The 15,333-nt window shown below is 41.5% G+C and overlaps 1 protein-coding gene across 21 annotated transcripts in view; it reads left to right on the plus strand.

Moving 5' to 3' along the window:
• ulk4 (unc-51 like kinase 4) overlaps positions 1 to 15,333 on the plus strand; it is a 497,483-nt gene that overhangs the window by 21,250 nt on the left and 460,900 nt on the right. For 20 of the 21 annotated variants that reach the window (XR_006315934.1, XR_006315935.1, XM_043719550.1 and 17 more), the window contains 3 exons: positions 7,808 to 7,903; positions 11,393 to 11,514; positions 13,677 to 13,746. Coding sequence is in view for 18 of the 21 variants with exons in the window: in XM_043719550.1 (XP_043575485.1) it covers positions 7,808 to 7,903; positions 11,393 to 11,514; positions 13,677 to 13,746 (288 nt within the window). In the remaining 3 variants the exon portion in view is untranslated. Of the gene's footprint in view, positions 1 to 7,807; positions 7,904 to 11,392; positions 11,515 to 13,676; positions 13,747 to 15,333 lie in introns of those variants that run through there. The other variant, XM_043719560.1, reaches the window with a different exon arrangement.

Below are 15,333 nucleotides of genomic sequence, written 5' to 3' on the forward strand. Positions count from 1 at the left end.
CAGAGAGAGTAATAAGTGGACCGTGGAGATGTTTCCACTACTAGGGGAGAGTAGGACCCAAGGGCACAGCCTTCAGAGTGAATGGATGACCCTTTAGAACTGAGATAAGAAGGCAATTCTTCAGCCTGGGGCTGGTGAACCTGTGGAACTCATTGCTGCAGATGGTTATGGAGACCAAGTCATTGAGTTTATTTAAGACCGAGATAGACAGGTTCTTCATTACTAAGGGGACAAACGGTTATGAGAAGAATGCAGGAAAAATGGGGTTGAAAAACATATTAACCATGATTGAATGATGGAGCAAACTCGATATGCCAAATGGCCTAATTCTACTTCTATACCTTGTGGTTTTATGAATGTCTGGAATTCTGTACCCCAAAGAGTTGTGATTGATACAAAAACATAAATTGCTGGAAAAACTCAGCAGGTGTGACAGCATCTGTGGAGACAAATCAGAGTGAATATACCTTGTCCAGTGACCCTTCCTCAGAACCTTCCTTGGGTCACTCAACCCAAAACGTTAACTCTGATGTCTCCCCATAGATGCTGCCAGACCTGCTGAGCTTTTCCAGCAATTTCTGGTTTTGTTCCTGATTTACAGTATCTGTAGTTCTTTTGGCTTTTTTTTAGCTGTGGAGGATAGTTCACAAACTATTTAAAGAGGATGTAGAGGATTTGATTTGATTTATTGTAGCCATGTGTACCTAAGTACAGTGAGAAGCTATATTTGCAGATCATAGTAAATAAGGACATACAGATCATAGGGTGCTTAGACAAAGTAAGGCATTCAAGTTACGCTACACAGGAGGTGCACAAAGCAAGATCAGCATTGTCTGAAGTTAGAGAGTCCATTCATCAGTCGAATAACAGCCGGGAAGAAGCTGCTCTGTTGGTGCATGTATTCAAGCTTCTGTATCTTCTGTCTGATGGAAGAGGTTGTAGGAAAGCATTACTGGGGTGGAAGGTGTCTTTGATGTTTTGGCAGCCTTTCCACAGCAATGATAAGCGTAAAAGAGTCCGTAAATGGAAGGTTAGCTTCTGTGATGGTCTGAGGTATGCACTCAACCTTCTGGAGTTTCTTAAGGTCCTGGGCAGAGCAGTTGCCGTACCAGGCTGTTAGGCACCTGGATAGTATGCTTTCTATGATGCATCTGTAAAAGTTGGTGAGGGTCCTTATGGACAGCCAGATTTCCTAAGTCACCCGAGGAAGAAGAGGGGTTGTTGTGCCTTCTTGATCGTCGCACCGACATGGCAAGTCCAGGACAGGTTGTCAGTTATCGTCACTCCTAGGAACTTGATGCTGTCAATCTTCTCAACCTCCACAGTGTTAGTGTGGATGGGAGCATTTTCTCCTCCTTTCTTCTGAAGTCAATGATCAGTTCTTTTGTTTTGCCAACATTGAGAGAAAAATAGTTATTGTTACACCATGACACCAAGTTCTATATTTCCTTTCTGTATTCTGACTCATCATTGTTTGATATCTGTCCTGCCATGGTGATGTTGTCAGCAAGTTTGTAGATGGCGTTCATTCAGAATTTGGCAACACTATCATGGGTGTACAGGGTGTACAGTAAGGGGTTGAGAACACATCTTTGGGGGACTCCACTGTTGAGGGTGTTCGTGGAGGAGGTGCAGTTGTCTATCTGGTCTATGGGTCAGGAAGCTGAGGATCCAGTTGCAGAGGGCAGAGCTGAGACCTTGATCTCGGAGTTTTGGGATCAGTCTGCAGGGATTAATGCTATTGAAGGTGGACCTGTAGTTGATTAGTAGGAGTCTGACATAGGTGTCATTGTTGTCCATGTGTTCCAGGGAAGAGTGCAGAACTAAAGAAATAGCGTCCGGTGTGGACTTGTTACGTCGATAGGCAAATGGCAGGGAATCCAGACAAGCTGGGAGGCTGGAGTTGATGTGGGCCATGACCTGCCTCTCAAAGCACTTTGTGATTAGAGGTCAGAGTCACTGGGTGGTAGACATTAAGCTATGTTGTTTCTGATTTCTTTGGTACTGGAATGATGGTGGTCTTGAAGCAGGTGGGGACTGGCTTGTAGGATGGAGAGGTTGAAGATGTCAGTGAATACCTCCGCCAGCTGGTCCGCACAGGGTCTAAGTGCATGCCTGGGGACACCGTCCACGCCTGTCACCTTCCTTTGGTTGCCTCTCAGGAAGACTGATCTGAAATCTGCAGTGGTGACAGAGAGAACAGGTGCATACAGGGGCAGGGAATACTGCGCTGCTGGCATTCTGTTCGAACCAAACATAGAAAGCATTGAGTGCATCAGGGAGGGATGTGTCTTTTCCACTATCTTGCCCTGCTTCATTTTGTATCCATTATGTTGTTTAGGCCTTGGTACAGGTGGCTGGTCTCTGTATGGTTAGTTTGGGCTGCTAACTTGGTCCTGTACTGCCTCTTGGCATCTTTGATGGCTTTGCGGAGGTCATTCTGTGCGGGTTTGGATGTTTTTGGAATATCAGAGAGTTGGTAAGATCTGGGGCAGATTACTCATGATCTTGTTGAATGGTGGGGCAGGTTTGATGGTCCAAATGGTCTACTTCTGCAGCTATTTCTTACATTCTTAAATTATTTGAGAGAAGAAACTCCTCATCTTCATCTTCTTCTTAAATGGACACCCCTATTTTGATAGTTCTAGGTTTCCCCATGAGAGGAAATTTCCTCTCAGCATTTACCCTACCCTTCCTGATGAAGCGCTTTTCCTGCGACCTCGGATGCTGCCTGACCTGCTGTGCTTTTCCAGCACCATTCTAATCTAGGCATCTACTATATCAAGCCTAGTTAGAATCTTATCTTTCAATAAGATTACTCCTCATTCTTCTAAACTCTAATGAGTAGAGACTCTGTTTCCTGATAAGGTCACCCTTTCATCCGAGGAATCTTCTGTGAAATGCTTCCAATGCAAACATATCATTCCTTAAATAAGGAGACCAAAATTTTGTGTGAGGCTCTTTGTGATCTTAACAGTACCCTCTATAGTTGTGGTGAGTATTCTCTATCTACATGCTAACTTCTTGTGATTCAAGTACAGGTAATCTAGATCCCACTGTTCTGAAGTAATTTTTTGGGCCTTACCACTTAAATTCTATTTTTCCTGTCAAAGTGGATAGCTTTGTAGTTTCACACATAACGCTTCGCTGATGTTTGACTCACTGAACTTACCTATATCACTTAGCGCATTCTTTTACCTGGATTTTCGTATTTGAAGCAGGGAAATTTCCCAGTGTTGCAATCCTACCTCCTACTCAACGGTACTGTTCAATTGGGTTTTGATCTAGCAGCGGTAGACACAACTTGGTCTCAACCTGCAACTGGAGATGGGCTGACACTGAGGCAGTCAAATTAAAAGGTGTCGCCTTTGTTCAAAGAGATATCGGTCCAATTCTATGGACAGATGTGAAACCTCCCCTCACATCCTACACCACCCCCCTAATCCTGTGCAGACCTGGTGGGAATATTCACACATTACTTTAACCTCTCCTTACTCTGATATGAGGTTCCCATCTGCTTCAAGAAGACCATTATCATCCTGGTGCCAAAGGAAAGTCAGGCAATGTGACTTAATGACTCCTGCCCGGTGATTCTGACATCCATCATTATGAAATGCTTTGAGAAGTTAGTAATGGCACACATCAAATTCAACCATCCAGATTGCCTTGATCTGTATAATTCGCCTACTTTTGCAATAGGTCCATGGTAGATGCCATCTCCTTGGCTCCAACATTTATCCCTGGAACATCTGGACAATAAGGACACCTACGTCAGACTCCTATTTATTGACCGTGGTGCCCCACAAGGCTGCGTACTCAGCCCCTTACTATCCTCCTTTTGCACTCATGACTGTGTGACCAAATTCAACTCTAACTCCATTTACAAATTTGCTGAAGACACCACTATAGTGGATCAGATCTCAAACAATGACGAGGATCATCGATCATCTGAACAAGATGAGCAGGCACTATTTCGTTTGGATAATTGACTATTCGTTAATTGATTTTCTCTGGGACTCAGAGTTTTCTGTGAAGTCTGCTCCCGTTCAGGAAACTAAGCAACAGCACACTGCGCACCACCCCCCGCCCACATCCAACCACATCCATCCCCCAACCCCGTCCGAACCCAACCCCATCTGCCCCCAACCCCATCTCCAATGCTGTCTGCCCCGCATCTCCAACATTGCGTGCCCCCCCCCGTGTCCCCAACACTGCACCCCCCACCCACCTTCCTCACCCCTGCCCCCATATCCGGGCAGCCGGACAGAATACCAACAGTAAGACTGCTGCTGGCTTTGTGGGGTAAGTCTCCAAATAGCATGCACACACACACACAACGTTTTACTGCAACCTTTTGACAGGTTCCACCTCTGCCCTGTACAGGACAATGTTGGAGAGATTATCTGGGGAAGGGGAGGGTTTAGGGTTCACCCATTTGTTGAACTCCAGGGAAAATGTGGGGGGAGAAAGAGAGAGGGAGTGAAGTCAGTCGTTTAGAGATGGTGCCTGGAAATCATGTCTCACAAACTTGATTGGGTTTTTTGGAGAAGTAACAAAGAGGATTGATTGATGAGGGCAGAGTGGTAGATGTGATCTATATGGACTTCAGTAAGGCGCCCAACAAGATTCCCAATGGGAGACTGGTTAGCAAGGTTAGATGTCACAGAATACAGGGAGAACTAGTCATTTGGATACAGAACTGGCTCAAAGGTAGAAGACAGAGGGTGGCGGTGGAGGGTTGTTTCTCAGACTGGAAGCCTGTGACCAGTGGAGTGCCACAAGAATCGGTGCTGGACCTCTACTTTTGAGATTTACATAAATGATTTGGATGTGAGCATAAGAGGTACAATTAGTAAGTTTGCAGATGACACCAAAATTGGAGGTGTAGTGGACAGCGAAGAGGGTTACCTCAGATTACAACAGGATCTTGATCAGATGGGCCAATGGGCTGAGGAAGGGCAGATAGAATTTAATTTAGATAAATGTGAGGTGCTGCATTTTGGAAAGCAAGTCTTAGCAGGTCTTGTACACTTGATGGTAAGGTCCTAGGGAGTGTTGCTGAACAAAGAGACCTTGGAGTGCAGATTCATAGCTCCTTGAAAGTGGAGTCACAGGTAGATAGGATAGTGAAGAAGTATTTGGTATGCTTTCTTTTATTGGTCAGAGTATTGAGTACAGGAGTTGGGAGGTCATGTTGTGGCTGTACAGGACATTGGTTAGGCCACTTTGGGAATATTGCGTGCAATTCTGGTCTCCTTCCTATCAGAAAAGTGTTGTGAAACTTGAAAGGGTTCAGAAAAGATTTACAAGGATGTTGCCAGGATTGGAGGATTTGAGCTAGAGGGAGAGGCTGAACAGGCTGGGGCTGTTTTCTCTGGAGCATCGGAGGCTGAGAGGTGACCTTACAGAGATTTACAAAATTATGACGTGCATGGATAGGATAAATAGACAAAGTCTTTTCCCTGGGGTCGGGGAGTCCAGAACTAGAGGGCACAGGTTTAGGGTGTGAGGGCAAAGATGTAAAAAAGACCGAAGGGGCACCTTTTTCACACAGAGTGGTACGTGTATGGAATGAGCTGCCAGAGGAAGTGGTGGAGGCTGGTACAATTGCAGCATTTAAGAGGCATTTGAAGGGTTTGGAGCGATATGGGTCGGGTACTGGCAGGTGGGACTAGCTTGGGTTAGAATATCTGGTCGGCATGGTTTCCATGCTGTACATCTCTATGACTCTATGACTGTTCATGGCAGCATTTCAGTGAGCCGAGTTCATGTTTAATCATTGTACCTGTAAACAAAAGACACGATCAGGGTTGAAACAGTTCTTTGACGGAATGTTTCTATCGGGACTTTGAGATCCCCTTCGGATAATCCGATATTTGGATAATTGATATTCGGATCTGTACATGAAAGAGATCGAGAGCTTAAGAGCATGGTGTAAAGACAACAATCTCTCTCTCACTGTCAGCAAAATGAAGGAGCTGATCATCAACTTCAGGAAGTGGACATTGCCTGTGTCAATGGCGCTGAGGTGGAGGTGGTCAAGAGCTCAAGTCCCTAGGAGTAAATATCACCAACAACCTGTTCTGGGCTATGTATGTCAATACTACAGTCTAGAAAGCACACTCATGCCTCTATTTCCTCAGACGGCTCAAGAAATTCGACATGTCCACAATGACTCTGATTTTTTTATAGATACACCATAGAAAGCGTACTCTCCAGATGCATCACGGCTTAGTATGGCAACTGCTCTGTCCAAGTGCAAGAAATTACAAAGAGTTGTGGATGCATTTCAGCCCGTTACGAAAACCGGCTTTCCTTCTATTGACTCTTTCTGCTTCCTTGGGAAAAGCAGTCAAGATAATTGGTTATAGTCCGGTTATACTCTCTTCCACCCTCTTCCAACTGGCAGAAGATACAAAAGTTTGAAGACACGTACCAACATATTCAAGAACAGCTTCTTTGACACTTATCAGACTTATGAAAGAACCTGTCATATATTAGAGTTGATCTTTCTCTGCATCTTCTCTGCAGCTGTAGCACGATATTCTGCATTCTGTACTATTACCCTGATGTACTCATGTAAGGTATGATTTGTCTGGTTAGCACGCAAAACAATACTTCTCATTGTATCTCGGTACATGTGACAATAATAACTCAAATCAAATTTACGCTCCCGTCAAAATTAAGAAGTTCTGAAATGCCTGCTTTCATTAAGGGGTTGGAGCAAACATTAAGACTGTAGCATGCAGGGCCAGACCTTCCTCTTTTTACGCACTTTGGAAAACTGCTGGTGCCAGAAATTAGAGTGGAAATCTCAGATAAAGTTCCTGGCTGCTCCTTTTAAAGTCTGCCCAACACCTTTCAGTCCTGATTCAGGACAACAAAATCTATCCCTCCTCACAATTTGCTTTCCTATCTATTGTTGTTATTTATCAACAAATGTGACTACAATACAGTCAGTCCCTTCATCCAAGTCATCAGTAAATATTGTAAATGGTTGAGGTCCTAGTATTGATCCCTGTGGCACCTGATTAGTTACTGTTTGTCAACCTTTATTCTGACTCTGTTTCCTGTTAATTAACTAACCTTCTATACATGCTGAAAATGTGTTGCTGGAAGAGGGCAGCAGGTCAGGCAGCATCCAAGGAGCAGGAGAATCGACGTTTCAGGCATGAGCCCTTCTTCAGGAATTCCGAAGGGCTCATGCCCGAAACGTTGATTCTCCTGTTCCTTGGATGCTGCCTGACCTGCTGCACTTTTCCAGCAACACATTTTCAGCTCTGATCTCCAGCATCTGCAGTCCTCACTTTCTCCTAACCTTCTATACATGCCAATGTTATTGCAGTGGCTGGATGTGAGAACAGGGTTAATTGCAGACCTCCTTGTGGAGTTGGTTACCTTTATATAACATGTTAACTCAACGTCAATTTTAGTGGCAGTATGCAATAATTGGTCATTCCCAGTTTGTGACAGTACTGAGACAGACTTGGTGAAACTTTAGCCCATATATATGAATTAGTAGTATTATTGTCATTCAATTTGAATACTGGTAATAGAAATTTGATGCATTATTAACCTCAAACTCTAGATTATTCCAAATAAAAGCCAACTTAGAAACCATATCCATTTGCACTTTAGAATATTAACTGTGATGTATTTTTAGTATAGATTTTTTAAAGATAAGCCATTAAATTTGGAAAAGGTACTGTACAGTTTCAGCTTTTGGGGAATGCATTAGACTTTCAGTGATTGTTTACATTTAACACTTTACTTTCAAATGAATAAAGTTCCACTTTTTGCTTCATAGATTAAATTGGAAAGATTTACTACATCATCCTTTTTGGCAAGGAGCCTTTGCTGGATGTGAAAAATCCATAAATAAAGAAAACAGAAAAAGCTTGAGGTCAGTAGCAGAAGGAGATTAAGTATTTAACATTAAATTCAATACCAAAGCCCCACTGTTGTCAGTCATAGCTGCCTTCTGTTCTTCACTTTTAGCATTATAGTTCTTGATTTAAATTAAATGGTGTTTACTGGTTTGTAACTGTTGCATTTAATGTTTAAAGATTGCATACCCTCTGTGATTGAGTGTCTTTGCTTCCGATGCAGTTGCATGTGAAAACAAAATTGGTGAAGTTTTACGATCTCCACACTGGGTTTAAAATTGGTGTAGAGGGTGCCATAAAATGCCTGTCTGACCACCTGCCCCAATCTGTCTTCTATTTTACAGAGTTGATAGAGATGTTGAGCGCTTAAGTGTCTTATTCAGACCCTGTTGCTGTTTTGCACACAGTCGGGCGAGGGTCTGTAAAAGTGATAGCCCAGCAATTTTATTAGATGAGCTGCTCCTTTAGGAAACCCTTTGCCCAACAGATGGGTGGATGGGCAGGTAAGCTTGTAGAGGCAGCGAGGCTGCTGAAGGATTTGGACAGGCGAGGAGAGGGGGCAAAGAACTGGCTGATGGAATACAATGTGGGAAAGTGTAAGGTCATGCACTTTGGAAGGAAGAATAGAGGCAGAGGTACTAAGTGGAGAAAGGCTTTATAAAGCTGAAGCACAAAGGCATTTAAGAGTACTAGTTCAGGATTCTCTTAAAGTTAGTATGTCAGTTCATTTGCAATTAGGGTGCAACTACAATGTTAGCAATAATTTCAAGAGGGCTAGAATACAAGAGCAGGACTGCGTTGCTGAAGTTGTATTTGGCTCTGATCAAACCACATTTGGAATGTTTTGAGCAGTTTTGGGCCCAATATGTAAGGAAGGATGTCTTGACCTTGGAAGGGGTCCAGAGGAGTTTACAAAAATGTTCCTGAAGATGAAAGATGGCATGGTGGCTTCGTACTTAACATTTCTTCATCAAAGCACCAGGGACCAGGGTTCGATTCCAGCCTTGGGTGGCTGTCTGGGCTGAGTTTGCACGTTCTCTCTGGCCCTGTGACTGCTCTGGTTTCCTTTCATGGTCCAAAGATATTCAGGTGAGGTAGATTAGCCATGCTAAATTACTCCAAGGTATTCAGAAAGGTGCGGGCTAGTTGGATTTGTCATGGTAAAGGCATGTTACAGAGATAGGGTGGGAACTCGGTTTGGGTGGGATGCTCCTTGGCAGGTCGGTGCACACTCAATGGGCTAGAGGGATTCTGAGATTCATATGAGAAGTGGTTGAGGACTCTAGTCTGTATTTGTGGAGTTTAGAAGAATGGGTGGGGGGGCGAAAATCTCATTGAGACTTGCAGAACACTGACATGCCTGGGTAGAATGGATTCCACCTTCCTGGGTTAATGAGGGCTGGATCATAAATTTTGGCTTTAGCAGTGATACCCACATCATGAAAATGAATTTAACAAAAAGGGCAACGATTTTTGGGTTGAAATACAGGCAAATTTTGTAATTAAGAATAAATAAATGGATCATTTTACATGAAACAAAATTGGAAAAGCAAATAGCTGTTGAACGGTTGATGTGTGTTCTAAGCTACAGCAACTCAGTTACCTGATCTAAATTCTGTTCTTTTTCAGTAAATTTGTGGAATTCAATAACAGTTTACTACAAATTGGATAACCGGGAACATTAACTATTTCGGAAATATAGCTGGTCTTTGTTTAATACCGTATGTCAAGTTACTAGGGAAATGCTATTAACTGAATTCTTATATTATTAATTTACAGCATTTAGATGCATCAAGAATCAGGAATCCATTTAATTTGGTGCTTGCAAACCTGTCAGATACTGAAATAAAATTTGAAGTGATTGACTACAATTATTAAGATTATTGTCTGTATTACACATAAATGTATCAGTATTTTTAAAATGAATTGTAGGAACGTAGCCCCTGACCAGGGATGAAGACTGGGGAGGCAGGCAGAATTCAGGCAAGTGGCAGACCTTTATTCAAGCAGAAACTGGTCAATGCAGGGAGAGGGCCAAAGAATTTCCCTAAATCTGGCCTCGATGTGAGAATCCAAAGATTCTCTTGGTCTTTGGCTCAGATTGGAAGAGAGATCAATGACATATTGATTTTTACGGCAGTGAAAAACAGCATTTTTATACATTTTGTATTACAATAATCACATACAGCATGGTCACTATTTCCTTCCCCTTTACTCCATATACCTAATCCTGTGAGACACCTAATCAATGATGGGCATCCCTATGGACAGCCCCAGGTTACCATTATTAGAGTCATAGAGTCATAGAGATGTACAGCATAGAAACAGACCCTTCGGTCCAACCCATATTCTCATGATGTTTAGCAGACATTGTAATCTCTAGGCCTTGGGATCTTTGTATGCATCGTGTTAATTAACATTTGACAGTTACTAATTATACTCCTTCTGGTCTGTCCCAGACTGCTTGAATTCTGTTGTTCATTGTATTCTCCACTATCCCAATATATATAATATATATATAAATAAATACAAAATACCGTTTATTTTAAATAATTGTTGTGAGATTTGTAATATTAATTTCTTTTATACATTTATTTATAAAGGGTAGAGTTATATAGTTAACTCTAGTATTGGCACTTTGTGCAACTAATCTATTTCATTCAGCATTCTGGGTGTCTTTAGAGATAGAAGAAAGTGTTTTCTGAGACTAGTTAACTTTCACATTGATGTTTAAATTTTTTTCCCAAACGCTTCTGTTATACTTTTGGTTATACGTATGTCTCTGCTTATAATTGAAATCTATTCCTTTGAAGTTATTCACAATATTTTGGAAAGAGGTCAAAATAACTTTGGCTGCTGGTTTCACAGCTGTTCATTGGCTGAGATTTACACCCCTTGTTCTAGCTGGTTCTATTCACTTAAGGGGGACAACATTCTCTCATTAATGAGACTGGAATCAATCACTTGTCTATGCTTTGGCATCCTCTTATCAAATAGTCTTGGATGGTTGCCCTCAAGGCTGCCTACTGGCCTTGGAATAGTCTTGTTCAAAGGTATCATTATGTTTCACGTAAATGTTAGAGCAGACTATTGATTCTGTTTAATCTCTTGTCAGCCTATTTTGCATCTTAATGCTGGAGCAGGCAGTGTTGCCTGTCTAACCCTTGTTGGCCATTTTGTGTCTTAAAAGCATGGGCCACCCTTACATGAATTGTTCAAAAGCTTTTCAATGGATTTTGCTTTTCTTTCCTATTGTTAAATGGAGCAGAGGAAGCTTCACTATTGCAAATGTTTTTAGTTAATTGCTTTTGGTGGTGAAAATCAGGACCTGGACAGTACTGACTGGGTATTCTTTACCACTGATTTTGAACATCAGGATTATTTTGAATGATTGGAGATCACAAGTATGCATGCGTACAAGGTGTACAAAAATTCCATGTACTTTGTTTTGCAATTCTAACTCTAGAAATTAGAACTGTTTCACACATCTTGCATTTGAATTTTAGTGACAATGAAATTTGTTCGCCAGTCATCACTAGTGAGTTGCAACAGATTGGAGGAAGGAAAAGCCTGCAAACATCAAGCATTCAAATGGACAGCAACCAGCATCAAAAATCCTACAACTTAAGTAAAATAAAACTTATTATTGGTAGTGCTCTTTTCATTGTATATACTTTTGAGAATCAAGTGATGGACTATAAATAAATGTCTTATTCTGCCTGCAACCCATGAACAAACATGCTTTCAAGTTTATTAAAAATGAGATTTGACTGGTCTGTTAATATGGGTTGTTTTTGATTTGGACAGAAATGCAAATAAACTGTGTAGGAAAAGCAATTAAAACATAAAATGTCAGATGGTATCTGCAGATTTTTGCATTTGTCTGCAGGAAAAGAATTTGGTTGGAGAACAGCAAGCATTTCTTTTGAAACGAGTAATCGTTGTTTGGAACAGATGATTTGAAAGGTGATGGATAAGGGTTTGCTATTGAAACTTCAAATGGCAATTTGACCTGTTCCTGTGTGAAGAGCACACTTTCAATTATGGTGGTAAACCAGGCTGTTGCCCACATTGAATTTCTTTAATTCGACATTAAGCTAATCACTTTCTTTGCTTGGATTTCTGTCGATGTACTCATTTATTTGAGCACACGAGTTTTTGAAATGCTTAATTAATCATCCCAAGGTGCTAAATTATTTATAGTTCTAAACATCTCTGAATATTGTTAATCAAACCTCACAGCAGCATTATTGTATTTCAATAAACTAAAAGAAAGTACTGCAGATGCTGAAAATCTTAAATGAAAACAGAAATTGCTGGACACACTCAGCAGATCTGGCAGCATCAGTGGAGAGAAAACAAAGTTAACATTTTGTGTCCAACGACCCTTCATTATTAGATTGTTAAAGACATAATGACATTCAATTTGTGCAACATGTTGGTTGAAGTGGGGTGTATGTGTGCATATGTGGTGCGCGTATGGTCATTCTAGATAGAAGATAAATGTTTAAGGGTGAACCATCAGTATAGGGATATAGACTTAGATTGACGGCTATTTCTGAGGTTTAAAGGAAAGCATAGCTACTTGGATTGGTCAACATTCTGTGAAAGACAGTCTGTGGCAGGACCCTCATCTCATCGATGAAGGTAGTCAGTCTTGGAGTCAGAGACACACATATGAAGACACATTGCATGTTTGTTATGTGCAATCGGCACTATAATGCTGAAGGATGAAAATTTTATTTCAGCCTGATCAGTGAAGTCAGGCTATTCTGATTATAGAATACACTAAGAGAACAAGGAGATTGTGTTTTTTTTTATACATGAAGGCATCCACAGAAAATATATCCTCCTATAACCAGGAATGCTTGTTCATTTATCTCATATATAGACAATAAGACTTTAATTGAGACTTGGCTCACAGTTGATGATATTTTGTCCTTTACACCACCTCTGTGTACCACCTCTAGCTTCATAAAATGCTTCAAGGCACTGGTCAGGAGTATTAACAAACAAAAATTGACAATGAACCATAGGACATGTTAGGACAGATGACAAAAAAACTTGGCAAATGAACAAGGACTTAAGGAATATTAAGAAAAGAGAAATGTTGATGTTTAGGGAGGGAATTCAAGAACATTGGGATCAGGAGCTTCAGGCTTTGCACCAGTGATGGAGTGAAGGAAACCTAGATAGTACAAGAGGTTGTAATTGGAAGAGCACAAAGACCCTAGAAGGCTGTGAGGTTGCAGAGATGAGCAAAAGCAAGATCTGGAAAGCTTTGAAAACCAGGATGAGAATTTTAAAATTGAGGCATTGCTTCACTGGGATCTAATGGAAATCATAAGGTGATGTATGAATAGGACTTGGTGCATTGTGAGGTATGGGCAGCAGACCTTGGATGAACTCAAGTTTATGGACAGAACTTTTGGATTAGCCAAGTGTACAAGTAAAAGACATGGTTGGGGATTTGAGTAGCATATGAGTTGAAACCAGGGCTGAGATAGGCAATATTATGGAGGTGGAAATGGCAGCCTAGGTAATGGTAGTGAATTTGGGAATTTAACCTGGTCAGATAAGGCAACAAGATTGACAGTACTCTGTCAATTGTTCTCACTTTATATTGTAAAGTATTTGTTTATATTATTTTCTTATATTGTTAAATAATTTCATACAATTGTTCTATCTTTTAAAGTAGCTTCTAAAAAATCTTCAGTTTTGTGTTATTGTGTTGTCTTCATCATATACAATACTTCTATTTTAAGTTGATATTTACTCACTATTTTGCAGAAAACCTTGCTGATTTACAGCCAAAAAGTGCCCAGGACTTAAATTCTAAGGAATCCATCTTCTTACTTAGGTACTCATAAACTCACAAATGTACCTTATATTATTGAATAATTTCTCTCACTAAAGTTTGAGAGTTTGGAATGAGGTTTAACTGTACTGAAGAATTGCTGATTGTCAAGGAATAAAGTTACCTTTTTAATGTAGCTCTATCATAGAATTTTACAGCACATTCAGCACAGCATGTCTGCACTACTTTGAATTAACAATTCACTTCATGCCATTTCTCTCCTTTTCCCCATAACCCTGTACATGCTCCCTTTTTTAGATAATAATCCAATTCCCTCCTGAATGCCTTGATTGAACCTGCTTCCATCACACTCTCAGGAGGAGAAAGTGAGGTCTGCAGATGCTGGAGATCAGAGCTGGAAATGTGTTGCTGGAAAAGCGCAGCAGGTCAGGCAGCATCCAGGGAACAGGAGAATCGACGTTTCGGGCATAAGCCCTTCTTCAGGAATGAGGAAAGTTTGTCCAGCAGGCTAAGATAAAAGGTAGGGAGGAGGGACTTGGGGGAGGGGCGTCGGAAATGTGATAGGTGGAAAGAGGTCAAGGTGAGGGTGATAGGTCAGACTGGGGTGGGGGCGGAGAGGTCGGGAAGAAGATCTCAGGTTAGGAAGGCGGTGCTGAATTCGATGGATTAGACTGAGACAAGGTGGGGGGAGGGGGAATGAGGAAACTGGTGAAATCCGAGATCATCCCTTGTGGTTGGAGGGTTCCTAGCCAGAAGATGAGGCGTTCTTCCTCCAACCATCGTTTCGCTGTGGTCTGACGATGGAGGAGTCCAAAGACCTGCATATCCTATTTCAGAGGCTATTAAGAGCCAGCCACATTAAGACCATAAGACATAGGAGTGGAAGTAAGGCACATCCAGTCCACTCGCCGGTCAATCATGGCTGATGGACATTTCAATGCCACTTACCCACAGTCTCCCCATATCCTTAAATTCCTCACGAGATTAAGAATTTATTAATCTCTGCCTTGAAGACATTTAACGTCCTGGCCTCCACTGCGCTCCATGGCAATGAATTCCACAGGCCCACCACTCTCTGGTTGAAGAAATGTCTCATTTCTGTTTTAAATTGACTCCCTCTAATTCTGAGGTTGTGCCGACAAGTCCTAATATCCCTATCTGCCAAAAACAATTTCCCAGCGTCCACCCTTTCTGAACCATGCATTATCTTATAAGTTTCTATTAGATTTCTCCTCAACCTTCTAAATGCTAATGAATACAATCCCACGATCCTCAGCTGTTCATCATATGTTAGGCCAATCATTCCAGGGATCATCCGTTTGAATCTCCGTTGGACATGCTCCAGTGCCAGCATGTCCTTCCTGACGTGTGGGGCCCAAAACTGGACACAGTATTCTAAATGGGGCCTAACCAGAGCTTTACAAAGTCTCAGTAGCACATCACTGCTTTTACATTCCAACCCTCTTGATATAAATGACAACATTACACTTGCTTTCTTAACCACGGGCTCAACCTGCAAGTCAACCTTTAGAGAATCCTGGACTAGCACTCCCAGATCCCTTTGCACTTTGGCTTTATGAATTTTCTCACTGTTTAGAAAATAGTCCATGCCTGTGTTCTTTTTTTCCC

The sequence above is a fragment of the Chiloscyllium plagiosum genome, chromosome 29, assembly GCF_004010195.1.
Source record: "Chiloscyllium plagiosum isolate BGI_BamShark_2017 chromosome 29, ASM401019v2, whole genome shotgun sequence".
Classification (NCBI taxonomy): Eukaryota; Metazoa; Chordata; class Chondrichthyes; order Orectolobiformes; family Hemiscylliidae; genus Chiloscyllium; species Chiloscyllium plagiosum.